The 26,679-nt window shown below is 49.7% G+C and overlaps 2 protein-coding genes across 12 annotated transcripts in view; both read left to right on the top strand.

Annotated features, from left to right (window-relative positions):
• Positions 1-10,974, top strand: part of CD2H10orf90 (chromosome D2 C10orf90 homolog) — a 220,863-nt gene extending 209,889 nt beyond the window's left edge. For all 11 annotated transcript variants that reach the window (XM_045439227.1, XM_045439216.1, XM_045439217.1 and 8 more), the window contains 3 exons: positions 6,268-6,331; positions 9,858-9,957; positions 10,046-10,974. In XM_045439227.1, the coding sequence (XP_045295183.1) occupies positions 6,268-6,331; positions 9,858-9,957; positions 10,046-10,084 (203 nt within the window). In that variant the 3' untranslated portion in view covers positions 10,085-10,974. The remainder of the gene's footprint in view (positions 1-6,267; positions 6,332-9,857; positions 9,958-10,045) is intronic.
• A 2,007-nt stretch (positions 10,975-12,981) lies between these two features.
• LOC123577198 lies at positions 12,982-24,947 on the top strand. The gene is made up of 3 exons (XM_045439209.1): positions 12,982-23,915; positions 24,001-24,468; positions 24,740-24,947. Exons 1-3 carry the CDS (start codon positions 23,482-23,484, stop codon positions 24,783-24,785), a joined length of 948 nt encoding a protein of 315 aa, XP_045295165.1. The 5' UTR covers positions 12,982-23,481; the 3' UTR covers positions 24,786-24,947.
• Positions 24,948-26,679: the final 1,732 nt, after the last annotated feature.

Here is a 26,679-nt window from a genome sequence, read left to right as displayed (position 1 = left end):
TTCAGCTGGGGGAGCTGGAGCTGTGGTCCCCGGGCCCCGTCTGTGCCATGTTCAATCAAGAGTTCTCCCATCACGGGGCGCCTGGGTGGCTCAGTCAGTTACGTGTCTGACTCTTGGTTTCGACTCAGGTCACGATCTCCTGGTTGGTGAGCTCGAGCCCCACATCGGGCTGTGCGCTGTGCAGATCCTGCTTGGGATTCTGTCTCCCTCTCTCTCTGTCCTTTCCCCTACTCACTTTCTACCTCTCTTTCAAAAAAAAAGAAAAGAAAAGAAACTTAAAAAAAAAAAGAGTTCGGTTACGAAGATCCGCCTGCGTTCTTGGTGAGCCCTTCTCATCACCGCGCCATCCCCGCACCCAGGCTCTGAACTCGGGGGTGAATCTCTGTGCAGGAGCTGAGCTCTCCATGAAGAGAACGAGTGAGACTTCTCTAACCAGGAGGCTTCGTACTCTGCTTCTCACACTGAGCCTGCAAAGAGAAACAGATGATCCCCGGAGACCTCTGGTTTATTTTTCATTTCTGAATGTCGTATGCCTTCGCCGGAAGGATCTGAGAACCTCACTACACTCGCACGCTTTGATAGCAGCCTCTCTGTTGTGTGGCCGGGTGGTGATTGGGACGAGCATCACTTTCACTTAAATGCCAGCATCTGGGCCGCGTCCACCACCTTCCGGGCCCCCGGAGCAGGCTGTTCACGGTGTGGAACTGTCATTCAGAGCAGGATTCCACCGAAGGCTTGAACAGATCTGAGAAAAATGGGAAACGGTTATCCAGCCCAAGACTTCATCATCTCAAGAGCACTTCGGAAGCAAGCGGCCCAAGAGTCTTTCCACTTGCCTTTGTCCGGTGTGATGTGTATCATTTAATTTCTGGAGGGCTAATTAGTCCAAGCGAGACCCCTTTGTTGTTGCCTCTGTCAAGCAGATTAGAGGTCCCATTGAAGGGAGCTGAATAGAAATGAGGCGCAAGTAACCAGATTCAACTCTTGAAACCCACCATGTGGTTATTCCAGCGGCCGGATGGTCAGCTGCTCATTGGCTCTGAACAGCTCACTGGCAAAACGAGCAGCCTTGTGATCTCAGAACACGAGATTTGGGGGGCCTTCTTTTAGAGAACATCCTCAGAGATGTTCCCCCCAAACACACCCCATTTTCATTCCTTTTGGGAGGCCCTGTCTCTAATAGAAGATTCTGAGAGGTGTAGACTTGGTGTCTACACTCCAAAGTGGTTTGTTGGCTCCCTGCTGGATTCTCTCCAACAGGCATCCCTTGGTTTTGGTGTTTCTGAGATAGGGGAAGCAAGTGCCTGAAGGATTCTTCAAAGTGCTCAGGGTGACTGCAGAAAATGAGCTTCTGGGATGGCATTGTAGTAATAAATCCAGTGTGAACTTGATTATCATTTAGATTACTTGTTCAATAGGGAAAATGAAGCTTTGCAATCAGAGCGGTAGATAAGGGCTCTGTGCGCGGAGGAAAAACAACCTCAGCCCCATAAACAACCAATCTGCTGGCATCTGGGTGATCCTTGCTGCCTCCTGGCAATACTGTCAGCCCCCTGAATGTGGAGTCCACCCATCTGTGTGTATGTTTGTGTATATGTGTGTGTGTGTATGTGTGTGTGTTCACATGTAGGAGGTGAGGGCTGTAATAAACACCCACAGGTATTTATAGAGATTGACAGGGTATCGGGGCTCAGCTTTTACTCAGCTGCTCTCCCAGAGCAGCCTCCGAAGCACCAAAATCTTGGTAGCTGGTTATTGGCTGACTTTGAAACAGGCAAGGGCTGAAGCATGTCTGGCCTTGCAAATTAAATGATCAACACAGGCCCTATGGCTCAGTTACGGTAATGAGCCAGACACAAGAGATTGGGGGGGGGGGGGGCGGGGCGCAGGCGCGACTTTCTAGAAATACAGAAATGGGCAATTTACCTTAGTCATTTTATTGAAAAAACTGAAAACAAACCCCAAACTTCCTCAATTTGAATGTTAATGAGAAGTGACTACAGCCATGGTTTTCTTTCCTCTGTATCAGTGAGTTAGAACAACAAAGCTTCAAGGAAAATCCATAAAAGACCAGTAAGCAGGCTGAAAATTGTGCTCGCCCGTCACTTTAATTTCATAAAGGCAGAATTTTCATTCCAAGAGAACGGATAGATGCGATTTCGCTGTATTTTTGAGCAAAGCTCATGCAGGATGGTTTCTATTCCCTGAAATGAGGTCCCAGACGGGTCCCCTGCACCTGTCCTTGTAAAACCATCTCTGGCTGCAGGTGGGTCCCCGTGGGGCTGCCTCATTCCTCTCCACCGTTGGGGACAGCTCTTCCTTTCTCAAGATTCGGCTTAGCTGTCTGCTGCTCAGAAGTCTCCCCCAGAGCCCTGGACCCCACACAGACCCTCGGTTCTGGCCCCTAAAGGCCTCATTTATCTGGCTCTCACCCTGGGCTTAGTTCCCCGGGTGTCTCACCAGAGCGCCGAAGAGGTGAAAGCATTAACAGTCATCACATGAATGGCCAGTGCAGCGCACAGCCTGGGCGTCACCCTGATTCCTCTCTTTGCGCCTCACTTTGCACATGGGCAGCGTCCCTGAGGCTGGAGACCACCTGCTTCCTGGCCCCGGGAGCACCGCCGTCTCCAGGATCCCCCCCCCCCCAGGTGCCTGATCTGCCTCCCTTTGGCCTGTTTGTACCTCCTCCACCCGGTTTGTGTATGAACAGCCACCGGTCGTCTCCTAACAACACACGTCTGATCTCCTGTGTGAACCCCACGTGGGTCTCCGTCTCTCTCACTGTGGAGAAAAAGCTCCTAAAAACAGGCCTGCAGAGCACAGTACAGATGGCCCCCAGTTTGTGTGCACGTTAGCATCACCTGGAGCTTGGGATTCACGTTTCCAATGCCCACGCGCGGGCATCGCGATCAAAGCCCCTGGTGGTTGTCAAGGGTGACCTGGGGGGAGAATGTGGCTGTCTTTGATCTTGGGCCAGCCACTGGCCTGACGTCACCTCGCGGCTCATGCCCTCCTCCCTCCCTCGTTGGTTCCCACCAGGCCTCCCCACTACTGGTCTTGTGGTCATTTGGGTTGTGGTTTAAATACCTCCTCCCCCGAGGGGCCCTCCCGACCGCCCCGGCCCCCCTCTACCATGTGGCCATCAGAGCACTTGCCTGATTCTTTGTGGCCAGTTTGTAAATTATCCGGCCTCCCCCCTCCACAAATGAAATGCATGGTGGCAGGATCCTACCTACTTTTGTTTTCTTCTGAGCCTCCCCTGGTGACGTAGGAGTTGCTCATTAGATGTAGGAGGAAGGAGGATAAGAGAAACGAAGTTTGGGTGCATCTCATGGGAAGGGAGCTGGCACTCATCAGGACGCCCCAAAATAAGGATTCTGCAGTACGAATTGGCAGCAGTGTTCTGAGGTCAAGAGCCTGTGTGGACGCGGGGCTGGACTGATTCGGGCTGAAACCCAGCTCTTTGAAGTCCGATTACCCGGACGCTAAAGCACAAAAAAATCACGCGCGTGTCACAGGGTTGGTGTGCACGTCAGGGGAGATCAGGTTGGAAGGTGTCCAGTGAACCCTAGCGGTCCTGCTATAAATAACAACGTGGACCCCTCGGATGTGACACACGGCTCTCAAAGTGCCAGGCCGGGCTCTGTTCGCCCCGGTGAGGTTGGGAGCCATTAGCGACACCCTTGTTTTATTTCACACAACTTCCTCCCGGGGCATAGACCTGCCGCCTCTCTCTTCCCTCCCCACCAGAACCAAAGGTCTCACCGTTCATCCGATGTGTTTGGTGCTGTTAGGAAAACTCAAGTCAGCAGCCAAGGAGCAGACACTTTCCCAAAGCGTGGGTGGAGCCCACCAGCTGGGGCGCGCCCTCTCGGACAGAGCCCTGCTTGTTTGTTGTACCTAACAGGGCTGCTGGGCCCCGAATTCAAATTTCTGCTGAGGCACAGCAGGCCACGAAGAGTCCAGAAAACAAAACAGTGGAGGTGCCAAGGAGCTCGCATTTGCTTTTGTTTCCTCTTGGAAACAAAACCAAAGCTCCATTGTGGTATCAGGTGCTCTAAAGAAACAAACTTAAAAAAAAAAAAAAAAAAAAAAAATCTGATTTCCCAGAGGAGACGGCATACAATTGGATTAAGATTGTAAAAAAAAAAGTCACAACTCCAATTTGTATTCGTATTCCCTTGGAACACTGTCTGTCCGTCTGTCGTCTGGGTTGACCTCCCTCTACTCTTTTTTTTTTTTTTTTTTCAACGTTTTATTTATTTTTGGGACAGAGAGAGAGACAGAGCATGAACGGGGGAGGGGCAGAGAGAGAGGGAGACACAGAATGGGAAACAGGCTCCAGGCTCTGAGCCATCAGCCCAGAGCCCGACGCGGGGCTCGAACTCACAGACCGCGAGATCGTGACCTGGCTGAAGTCGGACGCTTAACCGACTGCGCCACCCAGGCGCCCCGACCTCCCTCTACTCTTGAGCGGCTCCTGAGCGAGTGCTAATCCAGGTTTGAGGCTAACTTTTTGTAGAGCTTCCTTCTCCTCGCCTGAGTGGGAGTCTTCAGTCATACAAGTGCCCCCCCAAGCGCATAAGTGCCCACCTTGAGGTGCCACCCCATTTCCTTGGGAAAGTGATTAGGTTGTGTCTGAGGCTCTCCACTCTGGTCTGGTCCTACCTGGAGCGAAGGCCAGGTGTGGGCTGCTGGGAGGCACCCTGGAGATCTTCGAGGTGATGTTGGCTGCTCCTTTACACTGGGGACGTTTCCCTCTAGCTGGGAACATTCTTCTGATTGTTTTGACCCCTCTCGTACTTCTTCTCTGAGTCTTCCCTTTGAAGTTTAGCAATGGTGCCATTTTTTCTTTTGCGTTGAGTAACCAGACAGACTACAAGCTCAGCCACTGTGTTGTTTCCAACTTGTAAATCAGTACCAGTGTTTTCTTTCTCCGGAGGGGACAAATTTGTTAGCACCCCTCTCTTTACCCACCCCCCTTCGTGTATATTCATGGAAAATTCTGTAAGCCCAAGAAGTCTTGTGTGGCTCTGCTGAGTTGAGGGGATAGATCCACGTGGAGATTAATAGAGACACATGGGGTCTTTGCTGGGGATCCCAAGGAGCCCCTTTCAACTCTGTGACACTTAGCTAGGATGCTGCATCGTGTGCCTGCTTTGCTCAATGGAAGGGGTAAACTGGTCACTGTCTAGGTGTTTCAGAAAGCGTGGCAGCTTCTCAGCTGTAACTCCATGTAACACGTACCCCAAGAGTACTTTTGCGTGACCGACTCTTGGTTAATCCATGGGGTGGAGAGCATCGTGGGGATTTAAGCTATTGCAAAAAGGTACATATACACTGTTTTGAAAACATACATACTACTTTTGGGGCGCCTGGGTGGCTCAGTCGGTTAAGCGTCCAACTCTTGCTTTCAGCTCAGGTCACGATCTCACGGTTTGTGAGTTCGAGCCTTGCGTTGGGCTGTGTGCTGACAGTGCAGAGCCTGCTTGGGGATCTCCCTCTCGCCCTCTTTTTCTGCCCCGCCTGCGTGCGCATGCGCGCTCTCTCTCAAAATAAACTGTTAAATGAACACGTACCACTTTTAACGTACAAACCTCATTGTAATTAATAATATGTATTTACACTGAAAACATTCCAGACTCATAGTGATTTTCAGTCACTGTGCACTTTCTCAAAGGACCCTAGACAGGCGTTCCTACTATGTTGTTGTCCGTTGCCTTTCTGACTCTGAAAACAGGTGTTCCCGCCATGAGAATGGATTCAGAGGCTGAATGTCCCTGAGGGGACGGGGCCCACTTATGAGTATCAACCCCTGCTCTCAAAATGCTCCAGTGATAGCTGGGAGACTTCCTTGTCCTCGGAGGTACCAAAAACCTAGTGTGGAGATCTTTTGTGGGTGAAATGACCAGACACCCGTACCCAAGGTGACCCTGAAGCACATTTTGGGGCCACCGTAGCACTGCCCCCCGCACCCTAGGAATGTTGCTAGAGGAAACACACGAAGGAGTCACTGTCTACAAGGTATGTTAGACGCTGACCTTGTACTTCACGCCCGCGTTTAGCTGTCATCAAGACCAACCTGCTGGTTGTCAGTTTCAGTCTGTTTGTGGTATGTGAGTGTCCACTGAGCCCTGCAGTGTTTGTGACAGGTGGGGGCTTAGACTGAGGCTCAATAACCAAGTGCGTCCTGGGCCCACTGTAATGTTTCTCTAGAAATGTGCAATAGCCATAGCTTCTGAAACTAATCTTTCTGTTTCTTTCCAGATAACTTGTTCAAACCCAAAGAAAGGTACATTTCGGAGAAGGAGATGCACCTGCGATCTAAAAGGTACTTGGTGGTGGTTGGAGGTCAAGAAGTTGTGGGGGAAGATGGCGGGGGGGGGGGGGGTGCCGTCCAGAGCGGCCGTTGTTGTCAGCTCTGCCTCTAAGGTCTGAGGTCTTCTTGGCCGTGAATTTGAGAAGCTGGCTGAGAGAAATGCGTTTGTCCAATCGCACCTCGGAACGTTAATGCCGTTCTTGGAAAAGCCTTGGGAAAGCGGTGGGTCTTGGCTTCTGAACTGACCCGGTAACTGGTCTCTGAGAGATCCCCAGGCTCGTAATGGGAGCGCTTCTGCACGCTCTCATCGTCTCTGTGGGCAGGAGCCGTCGGTCGCGGTGCACCTTTGAAGGTAATTTCGGGAGGAGGACGGAGGTGGTTTCTCCTGAGGGCCTGGACGGTGGCGGAGCCTGCCGAAGGGAGTCCAAACTTGGAGGCCGCTGGCGTGTGGGAGCCCGCAAAGCCACAGAGGGCCACGCGCTGGGCGTTCCCGCTGTTCCATCCCCGGCGGGCTTGGAGGCCTCGGTGTCCACAAGCTACCTCTCCCTGTTCTGTGTGGCTGGTTGCTGCCCTAGACCCCTACTCATTCTCACCCACCTGCTGCACACAAAGGGGGCCGTTCTTTCTGAGCCCCGGCCTCGTCACCAAAATGTTATAACTCGGCCGTGTCGGCCAAGTTCGTGCCAAGTCATCAGTTTATCATAAAGTATCTAGCGCTGGGAGGAGCTGTAATAATTAAACCAAACTGATAGTGTGCTGAGAGAAACTATGGAAATAGGAAGAATGTGTTTCTCCACGGCCCAGGCACAGCATTTCTGCTTTTACCATGACTGTATCGCTTCTGTGATAATTAGCCAACTTCGGGCATCTGCAGGGAACCCCTTTGTAAGTGAAAACGTGCAAGGGAGGAGAAAGGGGGCCATCCCATCAGCAACCTGGTTCACCGCCTTCTAGCCGGGGGTTTACAGGACCGCTGGGTTTTCAGACTTGCCGTTTTAGAAGTGCAGGGTTGTGTATACCCTCAGGCCAAAAGTATTCCTTTTTCAATTCAGTGAAAAAATTCAGCCAACTCTCTCCCTCCCAGTCTCCAAACCCCAAACTGCTATTATGGAGCCTTGCAATTAAAATGATAGAGCTCAAGGCGGCACTCATGGTGGACAGGATCGTCCCATCGTTTTACGAAAAAGGAAACTGAGGTTCGGAGAGGACACACAAGCCAGGTTAAGGTGCCTCCCCTGGAAGGAGTCAGTGCTGGGGTTTTCACTCTGTGCCCTGAATGGGCTCTGACCCTGGCCCTCAGTCCTCAGTCTCACCAGAGCTTTCTTTTCTTTTGTTTTCTTTGTTAGTAGTTTTTATCTTGAAAACTCAAACAGTGGAGATGAAACTATAGTCCCCCATGACCAACTGTCTTCCCCCCACATCACGTCCCTGCACCCAGGCCTTTCTTCGGAGACCCACGGTTATCAGCTGTCTGTGTGTCCTTTCTGTGCCTGAAAATAGACTTTTATTTGTACATCTACAATTATCCATTTTTTACAATTCTTTTTTTTTACATTTTATTTATTTTTGATAGAGACAGAGCACAAGTGGGGGAGGGGCAGAGAGAGGGAGAGACCCAGAATCTGAAGCAGGCTCCAGGCTCTGAGCTGTCAGCACAGAGCCCGACGCGGGGCTGGAACTCACAAACCGCGAGATCATGACCTGAGCCGAAGTCGGACGCTTAACTGACCGAGCCACCCAGGCGCCCCTACAATTGTCCAATTTTTAACCATAAATGGCATCATATTATATATATTTTTTCCATAGCCTTTTTTCACTTTATGTCTGCGGGGTCTTTCTATGTCAAAAGATACAGTTATGGATGATTTTCCTCATTCACTTAAATATCTGCCACGTGGTGCATCGTATGGATATACCGTAGGTTATTTAGAAAGTCCTTTTAGGGGCGCCTGGGCGGCGCAGTCGGTTAGGCGTCCGACTTCAGCCAGGTCACGATCTCGCGGTCCGTGAGTTCGAGCCCCGCATCGGGCTCTGGGCTGATGGCTCAGAGCCTGGAGCCTGTTTCCGATTCTGTGTCTCCCTCTCTCTCTGCCCCTCCCCCGTTCATGCTCTGTCTCTCTCTGTCCCAAAAATGAATAAACGTTGAAAAAAAAAATTTTTAGAAAATCCTTTTAACAGAATACTGCATCCAGGCCCCTAGGAGTGAGACCCGGAATTTTTATCTGAAATTGCCCACATGATTCAGATGGTTGGTGTCAGGAAGACGGTCTCTGTGCATCTGAAGGGATTTCCACCATGGAACTTTGGGACATTCAGCTTGCCTACTGATTCCTTACAGTCCTCTCCCTGGCCCTTTCTAGAATAGTTCCTGGACATGGCAACCGTGTGTTCATTTATTCATTCAAACCGTGTCAACGGCATAAGCTTTTCCCAGACATTTTCTGCTACCTGGTCGGGGGACAGTGCTGTGTAGGGATGGACAGACCAAGGTTCAAAGCCCAGCCCATCCTCCAGCTGACGGACTTTACACGAGTCTCCCGGCCTCGCTGGGGCTCGGGTTCCTCATTCCTATGGAAGCAGGACACTGCGTGCCTCTCTCAACTGTTGTGACGATTGAGAACATTCATGTCAGGTGGTCAGCCCGGTGCTCAGAAACCAAGATAACGTCACCTGCTAATTTTGTCATCATTAATATTTTTATACTTCGTTAATTACTATTTTAACAGTGGAACCGATTAAACAAATTTTGTGGGGCTTTCAGACATGAAAGAACATGACAAAAAGGTGTTGATCCACGTGCCATGTATCTAGCAAAACCCAAAAGCCCAGGCGCAGCCGATCTACTGTGTCTGTGGATTCTCGCAGAAATATTGTTTGGTGTCAGGATACAAACAGCTCCCGTTAGGAGGTAGGAAGGAAGGGTCCAGAAGAAGGTCTCTTGGGCCCCACTTCCCTTGAAAACTCCTCGTTTTACACCAGGACAAGAGCATAATATGTATGCCTGAGACGTATTTGGAAGCAGTTTGATTAGGAAGGCATCAGGTTAAGAGGTAAATACACATTTGTGTGTGTGTTATTCCATCACAATTCCTGTTACTTCCATGTACTCAGCGCTCTGTTTCTAAGTCACAGGAAGGTAAAAAAAAAATTGTAGGAAAATGGTACCTGGGGCAAGTTTACACGGAGGGGCAAAGCAGTAGGTTTGGAATCTCTCGCTTTAAACAAGCACGTCTTAGACAGTGGGAGGGGGAGGTGGCAAAGAAGGGACGGTCACTCCCACAGCTGGCTTCTCAGCTTTGACCCCGGGTCGGGGGGGGGGGGGGCTGCCGACTGGTGATGTCTCAGCTTCCACTGCCTGTTCTGGAGACAGAGCCAGTAGGGCAGCGCTGGGTCCGGGCGCCTCCCAGCTCCGAGACGGCCCCTCTGCAGCTGGGCTCCTCTTTGTAGAGGGAGAGCCTGCCGACAAGACAGGACACAGCTCCCCCACAGGCACACGTTGTCTTGCTACCATTCCACAGGTTTTCTGAATCTGTTTCAGAATCTATAATAACTTGCCGGAAGTTAAAAGGAAAAAAGAAGAACAAAAGAAAAGAGTGATCTTACAGAGTAACAGACTCCGTGCTGAAGTCTTCAAAAAGGTAATGGCCTGGCCCCAGCAGGTGTGATGTGTGCGTGGCTCACAGATGCTGAACCTGAACTTAACATGTTTGTCTCCTGCTTCCCTAGCAATTACTGGACCAGCTGCTTCAAAGGAACGCGGTCTAAACACAGGCCGCCCTGCTGACCCCCTACCTGGACCCGAGATGACTTCAAACGCTGGATCAACCATTAAACGTAGCATCATCTTCATGAAATGAAACACTTATTTTATTTTGGATTTTTTTTTTTTCAGAAAGGAAAACCTAGCTTCCTGAATTGCTTACCCAAACCACACAAGAACAGTAACCCTTGAGGAAATGGGTCCCCAGACTCTAGAGGGGTGACCGGTGGGATGCAAACCTCTAGACACAGCCCCTTCATTTTTCCACTTTGGGACTTACTTTTAGATTTGGAGTTTCAGCCAAATCCCACCGGGGTGGGGGAGGCCTTATCCGTTCACATGGGCCTAGATCCCGGGGGGTTATTGGTTTTTTTTTTAATCAAATTTGGGGACCTAAATCTATCACTTTTTAAGTGTCAATCCCAACTTTTGCCAGTTCTGCAAACTCCAGGTTAGCACCCATTATTCTTCAAAACTCCCTGGCTGTGTGGGCCACAGAATGCTAGAAGCTGACCTTGGAAGGTAGTGGGCACTCTGCCAGAGGCCAGGGGGCACGCAGCCTGCTCCTCTGTGACCTGGGGTGGCCAGGGCACCCTCACTACCCCACCCCGCTCTGAGGCCTCCTCTAGAAAAAGACTCTGTTTCCACAGAAGCCAGGAGAGCAGAATTGGTAGGAAAAAAATTATAGGTGACCTCAGTGTTTACCACAAAGCCCCCCTCCTCCCAAAACAAAAGCCGGCCGGGTCACCAAAAATGGCCCGATGGCTCCAGCTCTGCCGTCTGTCCTTCCAGCGATTGACATTGTTCAATATTTATAAATGTGTGTTCGGGGAGTTAAGAACCTAACTAGTTTTTATCAAAAATGGAAATAAATGCAGTTATTACAAAAATTAAAGTATCGCTGTTGTGTATTCTGCTTTATAAACCGAGCAGCCTCTATGGATGACACTCGGTGAGAAATGGCCTCTGACCTGCTCCTCTTACCGCCCCAGCACCCGGGTCAGGAGCCCCGTGCTTCCTGATGCCCGGGGGAGGAAGGTCGTCCCCAGAGAGCAGGCTTGGGAGAAGCCAGGCCCTGCCGGCACCCCTGTCCCCATCCTTCCTCCAATATTGCATAGACCATCCCCTTTTCTGGAACGCCTTTCATTTCTGTATCTGCCAGAAAACTGCTTAAAAGCCCCAGATTCTCTCCTGACACCGTCCCCTCTGCCCTGCCCTCTGGGATGAATTGGTGCTTTGTCCTTTGGGGGCATTGTATCAGAACCCACCAGCCAGAGACGATCGAACAACATGGTCAGGAGAAGACTCCGGATTCAGGTCTTGGCTGCACTGCTCCCCGGTCCGTGCCCTGAGGCAAGGGTGTCGGTCTGGATCCAGTCAGGAGAGAGAAACTACATGGCAACTCGGACGGGGAAGCATGATGTCCACAACCGTTTACCATAACGCGACTGGAGTAACGAGGGATTGGTGAGTGAGACGTCAAGGGAACTCAGAAGTGTGCAGGTGGCAGCGACAGTGTCCTGGAAGGAGCAGATAGGATGCGGAGGGATGATTGTGGCTCCGCAGGTGACAGGCGTTCCTGTGATGCCCTGCTGGTGGATCTGGTTGAAAATCCAACTTCCAAGATGGTACACTGAATTTCTATTCACATTTAGTGCTCTTTTAAATAGTTTAGGTCAAATCTACATTAGTTCAGGACAGTCTTTCTCAGGTAAAGATCCTGCCACACCTTTTCTTATTTTCCTTTAATATCTTCAGAGAGTCTCCCAAGCTTTTTCTAGCCAAAAATTTAAATTCAGGGTCCAACCACTTCTAGACTGTTCTCCGACACTTTCTAAGAACTGGGTTTATGTCACCTAACAACCACGTATCTCAGAGTTCCTAGATGGATCCACCTTCCAAAAGTTGCCCATGAAGAGCTTACCCCCTCTGCAAACCTGATGCCAAGTCTTAAAATGTAAACAGTAAGTTTGGGGCACCTGGGAGGCTCAGTCGGTTAAGTGTCCAGCTCTTGACTTGGGCTCAGGTTATGACCTTGCATTTGTAAGTTTGAGCCCCACCTCCGACCCTGAGCTGATGGTGCAGAGCCTGCTTGGGATTCTGTCTCCCTCTCTCTCTCTGCCCCTCCCCTGCTTTCTCTCTCTCTCTCAAAATAAATAAAAATAAACTTAAATATATATGTATATCTTTAAACATATAATGTATATAAACACACACACACACACACACACACACACACATACACACAATAAGTAAAAGTCAACTTGGGATCGAATGCCATTGAATGAGGTATTTCTGAGGACACTTCTTAACTAAGCAGCCTGAGGTGGAGTTCTGGGTAATTCTGAGGAATTTGTAATGTCTGGCTGGAGCTGATCTTTTCTCTGGACAGCCAGCTCAGGACAAGGCTACATAAAAACGTCCCGGTTTCTGCTGAACTGAATTTTTTTTTCCTTTTGTTTTTGTTTGTCTTGTAACGCTGATGAGTAAATTTCAGATATCCAGCATTTCCTTTCTGTTCTAATAAGGTTATAATGGAAACACAATCATGTTATAATAAATATGGGCGTAAAGGCTTGAATCATAACAGCCATCCCTTCTATTTCTCTCAGAATGGGTTGCTCACTTTCTGGGTTCTCTTATTAAAATCAGACCTCAGGATGGGGCGCCTGGGTGGCGCAGTCGGTTAAGCGTCCGACTTCAGCCAGGTCACGATCTCACGGTCCGTGAGTTCGAGCCCCGCGTCGGGCTCTGGGCTGATGGCTCGGAGCCTGGAGCCTGTTTCCCATTCTGTGTCTCCCTCTCTCTCTGCCCCTCCCCCGTTCATGCTCTGTCTCTCTCTGTCCCAAAAATAAAATAAATGTTGAAAAAAAAAATTAAAAAAAAAAAATCAGACCTCAGGAAAGACTTCAATGATTTTGAAATTCTAAGTAGCATTTACCTTTGTATCTTCAGTGATCAAATCTGTTCTGGAGCTGATTTCTTTCTCTTTTTTTTAATGTTTATTTATTTATTTTTTGGAGAGAGAGAGAGAGAGAGAGTGAGTGAGTGCAGGCAGGGGAGGGCCAGAGAGAGAGGGAGACACAGAATCCGAAGCAGGCTCCAGGCTCCGAGCTGGGGCTCGAACTCACGAACTGGGAGATCATGACCTGAGCCAACATTGGCTCAGGTCAACCGAGTAAGCCACCCAGGTGCCCCTGGAGCTGATGTCTCTACCGCTGAGCGTACTTTGGATTCTGGCGTGGAACTGCTTTCCAGTGATACAGCAGGGAGCAGGAGCTGAAGCCTCGTAGCCGATATCCGTGAGCTCGAACCAAGCTGCATTGGAAAGAACTTGAGAGGGACAGACGGTAACAGGACCAGCCCGTCTCACTGTGGTCTCCATGACTTCATGTCGAAGGAGAAATTCCTATTTCAGTATTTATCCTCTCTGCCAGCTGGTAATGGAATAATGGAAAAACAATTGCCTTGGTTTTTTTAGCCAGCATCTATTGCCAACCAAACTTCCTGGAAGCTGTGTGCTCCCCGAGTGAGTCAGCAAATGCTTGCTCAGATGAAACGAGGCTCTTTGAAAGAGCTATTTGTGAAACGCCGGTTGCTGAAGAGTGGTTGAAAACCCCATTCCTTAGGCAGTTCTCCAATTTCGACGCTAGGGGTAAAAATCGCAGGCAGCGACCCGGTCTCCGACTGTATCAAATGACCAACGGTCTTTGTAGGAGGCAGGTCGGATGCAGAAGGACAAGATGAGCAGGACGGTGCCCGGCGGCGGGGACACAGGCGTCGTGGGTTAAGGAAGTGAGAACGCGGCACAGAAGTGACTCACGGTGGCTTCGTGTGGGAGCGTTGGCGTGCCCGTTTAAAAGCAAAGGAAATGATCTGTGAAGTGATTCAAACGAGTCTATCGGCAGCGCTTGTATGTTGCGCGCACTTTCGCGGCTGCTTGAGAGTTGCCCGCGGTGTCTCTCTGAACGGGAGCCTTTGGGAAGCGCACCAAGGACTGAAACACTCTGGCAATCCGTCCAGATTTTTCTCCTTCTCTGTCTGTCCCGGGCTGCCAGGACGTCTCCCTGCTCATCGGGAGAGCCAGGCTGTCCGAAAATTCCCCGGGATTCCACGGGGGCCCCCCTCCTTTCTCCTCGCCGTCGGGCTGCTCGTCCGGGAGCGGCGGGCTCCTTCACGCAAATGTTTTCTCCACATGGAACCTAGCAACAACTTTGGCAAGTCTCCCCTAGAATCAAGGGTTGTTTTTTTTTTTTTTTCAAGCCAGTCGGCTGCCTCAGGCACAGTTCTGATCCTGAGACCCCAAGAGACTGTCTGAGGTAGTTGTCTGGGGTGTGGGTCTTAGAGGGGGAGGCGTTGAAAAAGTGCCATTTTTTTTTCTCGCTTCCCTCAGAAGGTTTTCACGTCCACATTCTGGATGCTGCTGTCACCTGCCAGGCTGCAGCCTAACCGTGGCCTTTCTCTCAGATCTCAGCACGTCGGGAGCTCGGAGGAGGGGAGGGGGAGAGAGAGAGAGAGAGAGAGAGAGCCCCTTCTTGCCTCTGGGATCTTCAAAAATGCTGGCTTAGTCTTACCCAAGCCTACAATGGAAGAGAGCGAAGTTTATGGTCCAAACTGCAGCTGAGAAAAACCGTCATGCGTTTCTTTAAATCTTTTTTTTTAATGAAACGGCACCAAGAGTAAAAGACATAGGGGAAAAAAGCATCCTGTGGATGACTTTCAGAGCACGCTTCCCTTGCTGGGTGTCTGGGCTTTCCTGACCTGCCTGAAATGGGACAGCAGCTGTAACTGACATCAGGGAAAAGATATTACAACCGTCACCCATGTTAAGTACGTACGATGTGTAATACCCTTTCATCAAAGCCAACGAGGCTGCCTGCCTCCTTGCCCACTGATGTCAGTGAGAGGGAAATTATAAATCTTTTCACTGCTGCCGATTTATAAGGAAATAAAACCACAGTATGTGTCGTATCCACTGTGGTTCCTTGTGACCGATGTTATTACACGGACACCGAAGGAATGTGCGGCGATGGTCCACTGAACGATTCCGTGTTGCCAAATCTGTCCCGAACGCTGAAATCTATTGAGTGCCTGTAGAGAAGTTTTGTGCTTGTTTTGGTTCAAAAGTATACGGTGAAGGCTGGTTAGGCGGGTTTAATTATTCTATGCTGACATAATTATAATTCCAAGTGTTGCTCTCTCAGCCGGAGCGTTTGTGAAATCAGAATGACAAAATGCTTCAGGATAGCTTGCTGGGATTTTGGTAGCCCGTGACATTTCGTTAGCAGGGCTGAGCCTGCGCCTCTCCAATCGATAACAAATATTTTTGCGTAGATGAAACCAGGATGTGTGGGCCTCGGGACTTCTGGATGGCGGAACTGATTCAGATCTGTGAAACGTGATGAAGCCTTTGTTTCAGAGTGGGGTGTTTCAGCCCTAATTCTCAGCGGCTGGGTGAGATTTCCCCCACTTTCCAGCGCCCCGGCACACGAAGCGGTTTCCGATTGGTCGGTCATGAGCAGCCTCCGAACAGAAGGAGACCTGGACAGAAACCCGCTGAGCGTGGGACCCAGTTCAAATGTCTCTAAAAATAATGGCTCGGAATGGTTTTCTTCTGAGTGCTCACCACACGGCACACGCGTGCCGTGTGCTTTATATTGTAGGGGAGGAGAGATTTCCCTCACTCTGTCCTAGGTTCTCATCTAAGGCTTGTAAGACAATAAGAGAAGGACAAACAGAAGCTTATCGACCTGTGTACCTCATGTCTCATCTATGCACATGAGACAAGCTCTGGGAGCAGTAAGACCCAGTCTCAGATCAGCTTCCCGGGTCCTCAGACCGCAAAGGACCTGTTACGGACTGAATGTTTGTGTTCCCCCAGATTCACATGTTGAAGCCCTAACCTCCTGTGTGGCTGCATTTGTAGATAGAGCACCTAAGGAAGTAATTAGAGCTAAGCCAAGTCCTGAGGATGGGCCCCCGATCCAGCAGGGTTAGCGTCCTTGTAAGAAGAGACGCCAGAAATCTTGCACTCCATCCCACAAAGTGCACAAAGAGGTCATTTGAGCACACAACCAGGAGGTGGCTGCCTCTAAGCCAGGAGCAGAGACCTCAGAATGAAACATGGCCTGTTGGCCCCTCAATCTTAGACTTCCCAGCCTCCGGACTGTGCAGCGTTTCTGTCGTGTAAGGCTCCCAGCCCGTGGTATTTGTGGCAGCCCGAGTAGACGAAGACGGGACCCTTGCCGTCCTCTGCAGCCACACCATTCCTTGCCCGCGCTGCTGGCACCAGCTACCCCGGTCTACAGCAGGTGCGCTCTCTGAACTTGAGTCTGCTGGTTCTCCCTGCTGCCTGGGCTCTGCTTTCCTGCTCTCAGGCACAGGGTACCGGGACTTCCTCACACTTCCTGCATGCCTCCTAGACAGGCCCGGAAACATAGCGGAGAAGCAAATGAAAACCCTTCCTCTGTCTAACCTAGAGGAAGTGGATTTCATATCCTGGATTCTCTCTGTCCCTGGCATATAATCTGCGGGATCTAGTCCCTTAGGCAGAGGACTTAATGTGCTCGTGAGACTCAAGGAATTTAGAAAGTTACTTCCTTCTCCCCCACAAAGCGTGGCTTCAAGACCATTGTCTCGTGAAAGATGTTCAGAGAGTGGGCTTTACGATTCAAAGCTGTTCAGTGGTCTCTTTTCATTTTCTGAGCTCCCCCTGTCTTTTTTTCTTCCTGAGGCAAAAAAAGTCTACCCATTTGCAAATCCTGCCCATTTCACATTCTTTACCCTCAGAATAGCCCTAGGAAGTAGGAGGTAGGTAGGTTCTGGACTGGCTTCCTCTTAATGGGAGCTAGGGCTGTAGCGTGTGGGTGTAAGGAGAAGAAAGAGCTTCTAGGTCAGATAAAATGGAATATTGTCACGTCAGGATCACTCTTGAGAAAAGCCCTTCGGTACCACCTTGAGGCAGACTAACCTCTCTCGGTGAAGGTCGGTTTCCTGCAGCTCTGAAACAGATCGACTGTTTCATCAGATGAAGAAACTGGCCTGTTTGGGGGACTGGATGCTCTTTTATAATCCCAGAGCCCCACTCAGCACAGAGGGAAGGCTGTACTTTGCGAGGCAAGGGATCGTGGATCCCATCTCCCATCTGGTCCTCCTGCAGGGCAGGGGCTCAGAGCAGAAAGGTGAGCACCCCCAAATGCTGGTGACTCTCCTCCCGCCGCTCCTGTCTCGGAGCCGCTCTCTGTACTGGGAGAAGCGCGCCGGTGTGCCGGGACCCATGGACTAAGCGCCGTTTGGTGTGAGGGAGCGCAGTCCCAGGGACGGTGGGTGGTTGGGGCTGAGGTGGAAACCATACCTGTCACCTTCCAGAACCACCCCAAGCCTCTGTGCTGCCCGTGCCGCACTTGTGTGAATGCACCAAAGAGCAAAGACGTGCGTTCGGATGAAATCCCACTAACGTTGTACGTCGTTTCACTGACGCCAAAGAGACTTGTGCCCCCTGGGGGAAAATTTTGTCCTCCACCCTCTTGGGGTCCCTTGGCCGGGCCTGGAAGCCAATACGAACGGATTCACAGGAGACAAGCAGGCTCATTTACTTGATATACACGTGCTGTGACACGGGGGCCGTCGTCAGGGAAGGACCGCTTGAAGAAATGGTTGCCTGAGTGTGTTTCTCCTAGCTCTGACGCGCTGTCATGGGAAAACATGGTGGCACCAAGGGTAGTGTGAGCTCAGGGTACTAAAGGGCGGGAAACTCAGCAAGACCTGCTCACCCAGAATCCTCCTGGTGTCCTTCCTCCCCTGAGATAAGGCTGCTCCCTTCTTCAGGGTCCCGGGAAGCACCTCTCCCACCAGGGTCTTACGACGGTTTCAGGGAGAAGGCGGGGGGGGGTGGGTCAGGGAGTGTTTCCTGTACCTGCTTTTCTCACATTCCTTCCGCTTAACGTACGCTTAAAATATGGTCGGACGCCGTATTTGGGGACTGCGTGTTCTCAGCTCCATCAGACTTAACTTACGGAACAGGATAGCTCCGAGCTTCAGGGAAACAAAATCAGAAAACAACTGCCGTGGATACTCGCACCCTTCTCATCGAGACGTCAGGTGTGGCAGAATAAGGAGGAACGAAGTAGGTTTCTCCTGACATGAGAATGATGGGATGATGTGATGTTCCAGCTAGACCGAGGACCCCCGGGGGGCAGCAGCCGTGCTCTGCTTCTCCTCCTCAGCAACTGGCAGGGAGCCCGGCACCCATGGGTGTCAGGATGTCCTCATCTCAGTGTCACCAGCCAGGTTTTCATTACATCTGGGCCTCACCAGCTTTCCCTTACTTGTCCTCCTTCTGTGCCTCGCTCCATCTGGGAAAGCGAGCATCGCCTAAGTCATCTCTTCTTCCAACCCAAAGGCAGTGGGAGAGACAGACCCTTTCCGGTTTTGAGCAAGAATTGCCGTTAAGTGTAAATCATATGCTAAGAGGCGGGAAAGACTTCTTACGTCTATACATGGCAGGTGCCATTCACGTGCCCCAGCTGGATGCCTCAAAGCCCACGTTTTGGCAGTTGTGCTCAGTGCTGTGACTGAAGTGCATGATGGGTAAGGAGGGGAGGGGTGCTGTCGACAGCAATCTCAGCCAGAAGCAGCAACGAACCTGCATTCCGAACCTTCCCGGTTACATCAAACTTTATTCTCGATACAAAATCACGACAAGTTTTCATCAAATATAGGTCACAACTACAGTGTGATACAAAGATGTGAGATTCAGAGTTGATTACTTTCTCTTCCTTCTATAGAATATCTGCATTTCCCCAAGCGCATGTATTATTAACAGCCCATAAAATATTAACTTCGTCTAAAAATGCATTATTAACGACCTAATCTGTGCAATCATATCCGTTTTTCTCCGGACACTTTACTTAGAAAACCCAGGCTCCCTTTCTCTTGACGTTGGTGAAAGAGACAATTCTACAGATGTTGATTTGTTACGACCAAGAGAGTTCATGATCTTGTAGTCCAGGGGTCAACACGGAATCAATAATTCTGTCAAAAACGCAAGATTTCAGACTAGAGATTGCCCCCCAAAATTGAAAAAGCACAGGGGCGCTGTGGGAGCGGGTTTGGTTTTAGAAATGTGTACTATGTGGTGTTTTGTTTTGTTTTGTTTTCCGTGGGCACTTTCTAAAATGAGATCCAAAGTCCTGGAGCCATCGGGAGGCCCCGCGCAATGATTTTACTGTTGTCTCCATGTATGTGCTTAAAGACATCATGAACAGATTTGCGGTTAACAGTCAGTTTGTTGCCTCGGGCTTGTGGACACCGCTTCCCACTTTAAAACAAGGCACTTGTGTTACTCTTCGCAGATGAGCCCTGTGTTCCGGCTCTGTGAATTTTCAGAAATCATTAACGTTAGAAGGTACACATCATCCTCCAAATCTCTAAAGGGAGAGAAGGAAGATGTCGATTCCAACCTTCATTTGGTCCTGTTATGGGACTCCCAGGCCATGGAAAGGGAGCTCATCTCCGCTGCCTTCTGAGCAATATATTGTCCTGGGAAAGGCAGCCCCCACATATGGTTTGAATTCAATTTGCCAGATCCTCTGAGAGGCACGAGGGTACCATTTAGGACATTGCTTCTTGAATTCCCGTTTGCAGCCTTGCAAATAATGTTCAAAATCATTAGAGCATAAAGAGTTTTCGTTACCCTTCACTCACGTCAACAGCAACCACATATCGATTGGGCACCTGCTTGGGGTGCTGTGCTTGGTACCGTGTGGGTGGAGCGAGAGGAGATGCGGTGCGGAACACCAGCGCATAACACGCGGAAGGCAAACCTTTCTAGCGAAAGCACAGGAGGAAGCATTTCTAGAAATGTTGAGCTGTAGCAAAAAACAAAGCAAAGCAAACCCACTTAGATTCGATTACACAAAAATGAGAAATTGCTGAATGTCAAAAGATACCCTGAACACTGTACAAAGCTGAATAGCAAAGTGGGACAGATACTTGAACTCTACGACAAAGGAAAACGTCTTTTATAAAGGCTCGATACAGGTCAGTGAAGGAAGAAAGGAATTCAGTAGAAATAGGGCGGCGGGACATGAACAAGACTTTCACAGAAGAAAGATAAATGGTCAACAAACGTGCACAAACATTCAAATAAATGCACTTAAAATCATGGAACATTTCGATCTATCCAATTTTCCATTTTTTCTTTTTTCTTTTGAAGAGTACGAGTGAAAGCAAACTGTAGTAAAATGCACAGGGAACAGTGTGAGTTCGAAGTGTGGGCGTTGCCTCTCTGGTCCCGGTCAGTTGTAGGACATCTGTCCTCTGTCCACATGGCGCCCGCCACACGGTAGCCCACCTGCCTAACCCGGGGAGAGCCCCTCAAGTGCGCGGTCTGAAGCCAGAGCCGATGCCCCCAGGAATCAAAGTCTCCCTTGGTGGAAGGGAAGGAGGGTGAGAACTCAGAGCTTTGCAAAGAAGCCACCAGCCTGCTGAGAGTGGATGAAGCAGGGGAAATGGCTGCAAAACGGAGACACTCCAGGCAGGTCCGCAATGCCAGGCTTTGCTTCCTGCATTTGGAGCCCCTGAAACCCTCCACAGGCCCACAGGAGAGCCCGCTTCCCCGCTGAGCTGCTCAGAACAGCGTTCTGTTTCTGGCACCTGACAAAGCCGTGCCCCTGCATGCCCAGTGGCCGAGCGGATGAGCGCAACCCGTCCAGCGGCGTTTGGCAATTTGTGTTAGCAGCCCTTCCCAGCATGGAAGTTTACCAAAGACGTGATTAAAGATTTGTGTCCAGGGACACTTACTGAAATATTATTTTTAATAGTGAAAAATTGGAAACAACTTAAAAGTTCCACAGGAAGGAAATTGCTTACATCCATAAGATGATGTACCGAGGTCATGGCAATATATTTATGGTAGAGTGTGAGGCGAGGAAGCTGCTGCTAAAAAAGCTAAATAATATGAACCCTAAAGTGGCAGAAAAACAGTGTTGTTAAGCAGAGGGGAAAAAACCCAGAAAGTATCTTATCCAAAAGCTATAAATTATATTTTAAAGTAGAATCACAATTAGAGGTAAATTCCAAGCATAGTACGAAGGGTGCTCACATACCTTCACCCAGACTCACCAACTGTGTTAACATCTTGCCACATTTTCTTTATTGTTCTCTCCCTCCCTCCCTCTCCACATGCACACGCACACACACACACACTACAAATTGTGACTCTCTATAAAATATTTTATATTATGCATAATATGTATATACACATAAATTATGTAATTTAGATATAATTGTACATGATATATATAATGTGTAACATTTTTATTTCACATGTATGACATATATAACATACCTGTTATACACACAACACACATTTATAACATGACGTATACACCTGTCGCATCACACATGTCATGTAAAGCTTTAAATATTATTTTTTCTGAACGATTTGATAGTATGTTGCAGAACTCATCTTCTCCCAGGAAATAGTGACCTTCGTACATTTTTATGTTTTTTTTTATATTTTCCAATTTTTCTACCTTTAGTAATTAGATGAAAACAACAAATTATGTTATCTTAAGATCTAAATCACAACTATTTACCTCTCAAATTCTTAAAGTAATTTTAAAAATTACTGTCTGGGGGTGCCTGGGTGGCTCAGTTGGTTGAGCATCGGACTCTTGATTTAGGATCAGGTTGTAATCCCAGGATGGTGGGATGGAACCCACGCTCAGCACGGGGCCTGCTTAAGATTCACTCTCCCTCTGCCTCTGCTCCTCCCCCACTTGTGTGCTCTCTCTCTCTCTCTCTCTCTCTCTCAAATAAAAACAAAAAAAAAAAATTGCTGTCTGGACAATACATTGCTACAACTCTTTTGAAATCAACTTAGACGTGTATATCTAAGCTGCTTTTGAACTAACAATCCTACTGCTAGAATTCTAGAACCTTCTAAAGTTTTGAAAGGGCATTATGAAAGAAATTTAACTACAGTCTTCTTTTTAAGAGGGAAAAAAAAATGGGAATGAGTCAAATGTCCAACAACAAAGAAATGGCTATGGAAACCCGTACATCCGTTTGAAGAAATCTTAACATGCCTGTCAAGAGGTCATGTGTGAAGTACTCATTACCACTGGGAAAGAACAACAATGTTGTAGACTAAGGGTTCAGGTGGGTGGAATGTGTGTATGGGGGTGTCAGTGGGGGGGGGGGTCGTCAATGAATCCCCTGAGAAAGAAGCCCCACTAAATGGGGAAGCCGTCTGGTCTGCGGGCCAAGCTCACCTCTCCTGCTGAGAAGAGGGAGCCCAGACCCCGGGAGTCTCAACCACTACTTGCCAGAGGACCCCTCTAATAGGGACAGGGAGCACAGACTCCTCGGGGGCCTGCAAAGAGGACTTAACTTTCTCCCCATTGCATGCCCAAGGCCATTCCGTAACCAACGGCTGCCTTTTCTCCTACGAAGCCCACGTGCACCCTCGGAATCGTTCTGGAAGCCACTGCACCATCTGGAAGTGACCTTATGAGGAAACCTAGGGGCCCCCCTGAGCCAAGCCTTGGAGGCAAAAAATGCAGATGGAGGCTCATGGGCTTTTAAGCCTGGGGTGGGGGGGTGCGGGGCAGGACCTAGCCTCGACTTGGAAAAGCAGGATGCGATTCTTTGCCAGCCTTCTTGCCGGCATCCAGAATAAACGCAGGCTCTACGTCCTGAGCAGACGACGGCCTGAGCTCATTGCCCCAAAGAGCAGGCCTACTCGCCAGCGGATGCCAGGCCAGGACAGGAAAGGAATTGGCTACTCTCTCCGATGATCCGTCCAGTCTTACAAAAGCAGTCATTTCTAAGACGAACACAACCAGAATTGCCGCTTGGAGACACAAGGAAGTCAGGAAGAATACCAAATGTCCTTAATGCCAAAGTGCTCGGTCATAGCTCTAGGACATCCTTGGGGGTGCCTCCTTCTTTAAGCTCCGGGAGGAAAGATTTAGAAACTGCAAGCGTTTTAGGGTTTCCGAGAGAGCCCCGTACGTCTGTGTCAGCCCCAAGGGGTGAGCCAGCTGAAAGGCAGAAAGGGACGCGACCCCCAGCAAGTAAACCTCCAAGTGCAAGTTGTAACTTTAAAATCAGTTTCACTTTGGCCGAGTGAAATCTGCGGGGAAGTGACATTTTAAAGGTTCCAGTCCTTCAAGGGGTAACAAAGACAACCATTATGTCCCAGCGAGCAGCTGTTCTTTGATGTTTTCAAGGGCAGCAGACGGAGTGCCCAGGTGGAATTAGGGCTGGATTAGGAGGGAGGCGAGTTTGGGGAAGAGGCCGGGAGAGCGCGTTCTGTGTTTCAGGCTTGGGTCTGCAGACATTGTGACACGCGGACGTGGACGACACGCTGGGGGCCCCGGAGAAAGCCAGGGCCATGGCAACCCTCAGCCATCTCCCCGGCTTGGGAAGATGCCGTGCTGGGGAAACGCAGGAGGGGGCGGCTCACATGACTCTCCCCCCCCACCCCCCCCCGCCCCGGCTGGAGACTAGAGTGGGAATTACTTCATTCTTCCAGGATAGAAAGTCTCGGAACTTTCGGGAGAGGTCCCTGTTCTTCCCATCTTCTGCTTGCGAACAAGCAAGAAGTGAAACTCCAGCGCCCAAGCTCCGGGCAGGGGTGGCCTGGGAGGGAGGGGACATTTGCAGAGGGTCCCTGCCCGTCTTCCCTGTGTCCCCGAGGAGGGCAAGGGGGCTCCCCACACAACCGTCTGCTGCCCACTCCAGCAGCTGCTTGGAAGCCGAGAGTTTTTACAAGCAAACCCCAGACCAGAAAACACGCCCCGCCACAACGCTTCCGGAACGCGTCAGGTGGGCACATTGCACCCGATGAAGTCTGTCTGCCAAAGCTCGCTTGTAAGTTGGTGGTAATCACACGTGCCTTTGTCCCTGGCAGCGATCCCCGTTCTGCAGTCACTTGGTGCGAAGGGAATCGAATCTTCTCCCTTTTTCCAAAGAGGCTGCAAGGTAAGAACCGTATTGAAGCCACTGTCACTGAATGCGGTTTGCTGGTGTCGGACTGTCGGTTTTCTAGGAAAACCCGGTTTGCCCAGATCGTCCCTGGAATAACAACCACAGGTCTTTTTCTTTTTCTTTTTTTAAAGTTTATTTTTATTTATTTTGAGAGAGAGAGAGAGAGAGAGAGAGAGAGAAAATCCCAGGCAGGCTCCATGCTGTCAGCGCAGAGCCCCAGTGCGGGGGACTCGAACCCACAAACGGTGAGATCACGAGCTGAGCTGAAGTCAAGAGTCGGACGCTTGACCGACAGCCTCCCAGACGCCCCACCTACAGCCCTTGTACACAGGCAAGTCCGAAGTCACTTGTCCACAAGGCATCTCCCGAAGGAAACAGCGACAGGACCCAGGTAAGAGGATGGTCTTCAGGTGTTGCTTTCCCAGAGCTTAAGCACAGCAGTGTCAAGGGGCCTGGGGGGCGGTGGTCTGACCCCAGCCTTCCTCCTGCCCCTCCCAGCCCCTCCTCTACCCTCTAGACTGGAAGGGCAAGCTGCAGGCAACGTGCTCTGGGCTCATTCCTCCAAATCTTTGTCCACACTATTCCTCCTACTGGGAAAGTCACCCTAAATGTCTTCACCTGCCAAACTCCTACTCACTCTCCAAGACCCCCCTCTCTTCCAGAAAGCAGCTCCTGGCCGCCACTGCTAAGTTCCCACGTCCTGTGTGACCTCCACATGGATGCTTCTAGTATCTGATGACAATTCTGTCTTCAGGGATGGAAAAAGCAACTTATTGACACAGGATACTATTGATACCTGTTAAATAAAAACAAAAAAAAATCAATTATAAGATGTATGTCCAGTATGCTCTCAAACTGGGTTAAGATAGCTGAACAGATAAAAATATATCTCAAGTCAAATGTGATCACTGTAACAATAGTATAGGTGGGGGGTCTTGCTTTTTTCCTTTTCTTTGTGCTTTTTTAGATAGTTTCTAAAATTTTTATCCTGAACCTTGCTCTGGTTTTCAACTGCCGTTCCGACAGATTACCACAAACTGAAAGCAACACAAATTTATTGTTTGGCAGTTCCGTAAGTCGGAAGTGTGATATGGGTCCCAGCAGGAGAACGCAAAGGCGTCCGCGAGGTTGGATTCCTTTCTGGGGGCTCTGGGGATGAACCCACTTCCAAGCTCATCCAATCTGTTGGCAGAAGTCAGTTTCTTGCGTGTGGGTTCCCTTGGGGTCCCCGCGTCCCTGCTGGCTGTCAGCTGACAGCTGACTCACTCTCCTTGACCCATGGCCACTCCTCTGTCTTCAGATCCAGCAACGGTGAGTCGGAGCTCCGTGAAACCTCAGATCCCCCCTGCCTCTTCTCCCCTCGCATCTCTCGGACTCTTTTGCCCACCCAGAAAATTCAGGATAACCTCACTATTTCATGGTCAGCTAATTAGCAAGCTTACTTCCTTCTGCAAGCTTACTTCTCTCCTTTTGTGACTTAACTTATTCACAGGCATAAACACGGGGGACCAAAATCCTGCCTCCCACAAACATTTTTTTAAATTAATTAATTAATTAATTAATTTTTAAGTGTATATTTATTTTGAGAGAGAGAGAGAGTGAGTGGGGAAGGGGCAGAGACAGAAGGAGAGGGAGAGAGAACCCCAAGCAGGCTCTCTGCTGTCAGCACAGAGCCCGAGGGCTCAAACTCACGAACCACAAGATCATGACCCAAGCCAAAATCAAGAGTCAACCGACTGAGGCGCACAGGTGCCCCCCAAAAACATTTCTTTTTAACTGATGAAGAAGAAGTCTTGAAAAAGGAATCCTTTTAAACGAGGTGAAGGAGTATCTGCCATGTCTTTTGAAAATAAATGGTAATTGATCTTGCCTACAAATGACTCACTACTTCTGTGAGCATCTCGTTTCCTTAGAAAGCCCTGGCTTCTTGAACTCTCAACCAAAATTCCAAATCTCTTGATAGAAATTTCTTCTAGCCTTTCTGTAAGAATGAGCTTCTTTCTTCCTGATTTCAAAGGTCATGCATGTCTTGCCACACAGCCATGGCTTCCCTCCCCCTGCCGTGTGCCTGGCCTTTGCTGCCTGGGGCAGGGTCTCTTTCACCCTGCCATCCTAGGTGGGCATGTCACTTACCTTGGCCAATGGACAGGAGCAAGTGTGACTCAGGCGGAAGCTTGGAAAGAGTGTTGGCAGTAGGACTTGGCCTTTCCTCCTGCTCTTTGGACCCCTGAGACCATCACACGACGAGCCCCGGCTGGCCCATGGAAAATGAGCAATGACTCCATGTAGAGATGCCCGACCCACCTCAAGCCCTGAAAACAACCAACCTGCCGATCACCAGAAATTCGAATTTGTTCACGCGAGGCCACCCCGACCCAGCCTCGTTGATGGGTGACTACAGAAACACACCAAGCTGGCCCGCACCCAATGACCAGCCCGCCGGCCCGCAGAATCATGAGGAATAACATTTCTTGTTCCTTGTTTTGTTTATTTACTTTTAAATATGTTTTTATTGTTTATTCATTTTTGAAAGAGAGAGAGCACAAACAGGGGTGGGGTGGAGAGACAGGGGGACACAGAATCTAAAGCAGGCTCCGGGCTC

Source organism: Leopardus geoffroyi, chromosome D2 (genome assembly GCF_018350155.1).
Source record: "Leopardus geoffroyi isolate Oge1 chromosome D2, O.geoffroyi_Oge1_pat1.0, whole genome shotgun sequence".
In the NCBI taxonomy this organism is placed as follows: domain Eukaryota; kingdom Metazoa; phylum Chordata; class Mammalia; order Carnivora; family Felidae; genus Leopardus; species Leopardus geoffroyi.
This window is presented reverse-complemented; position numbering and strand designations above follow the sequence as displayed.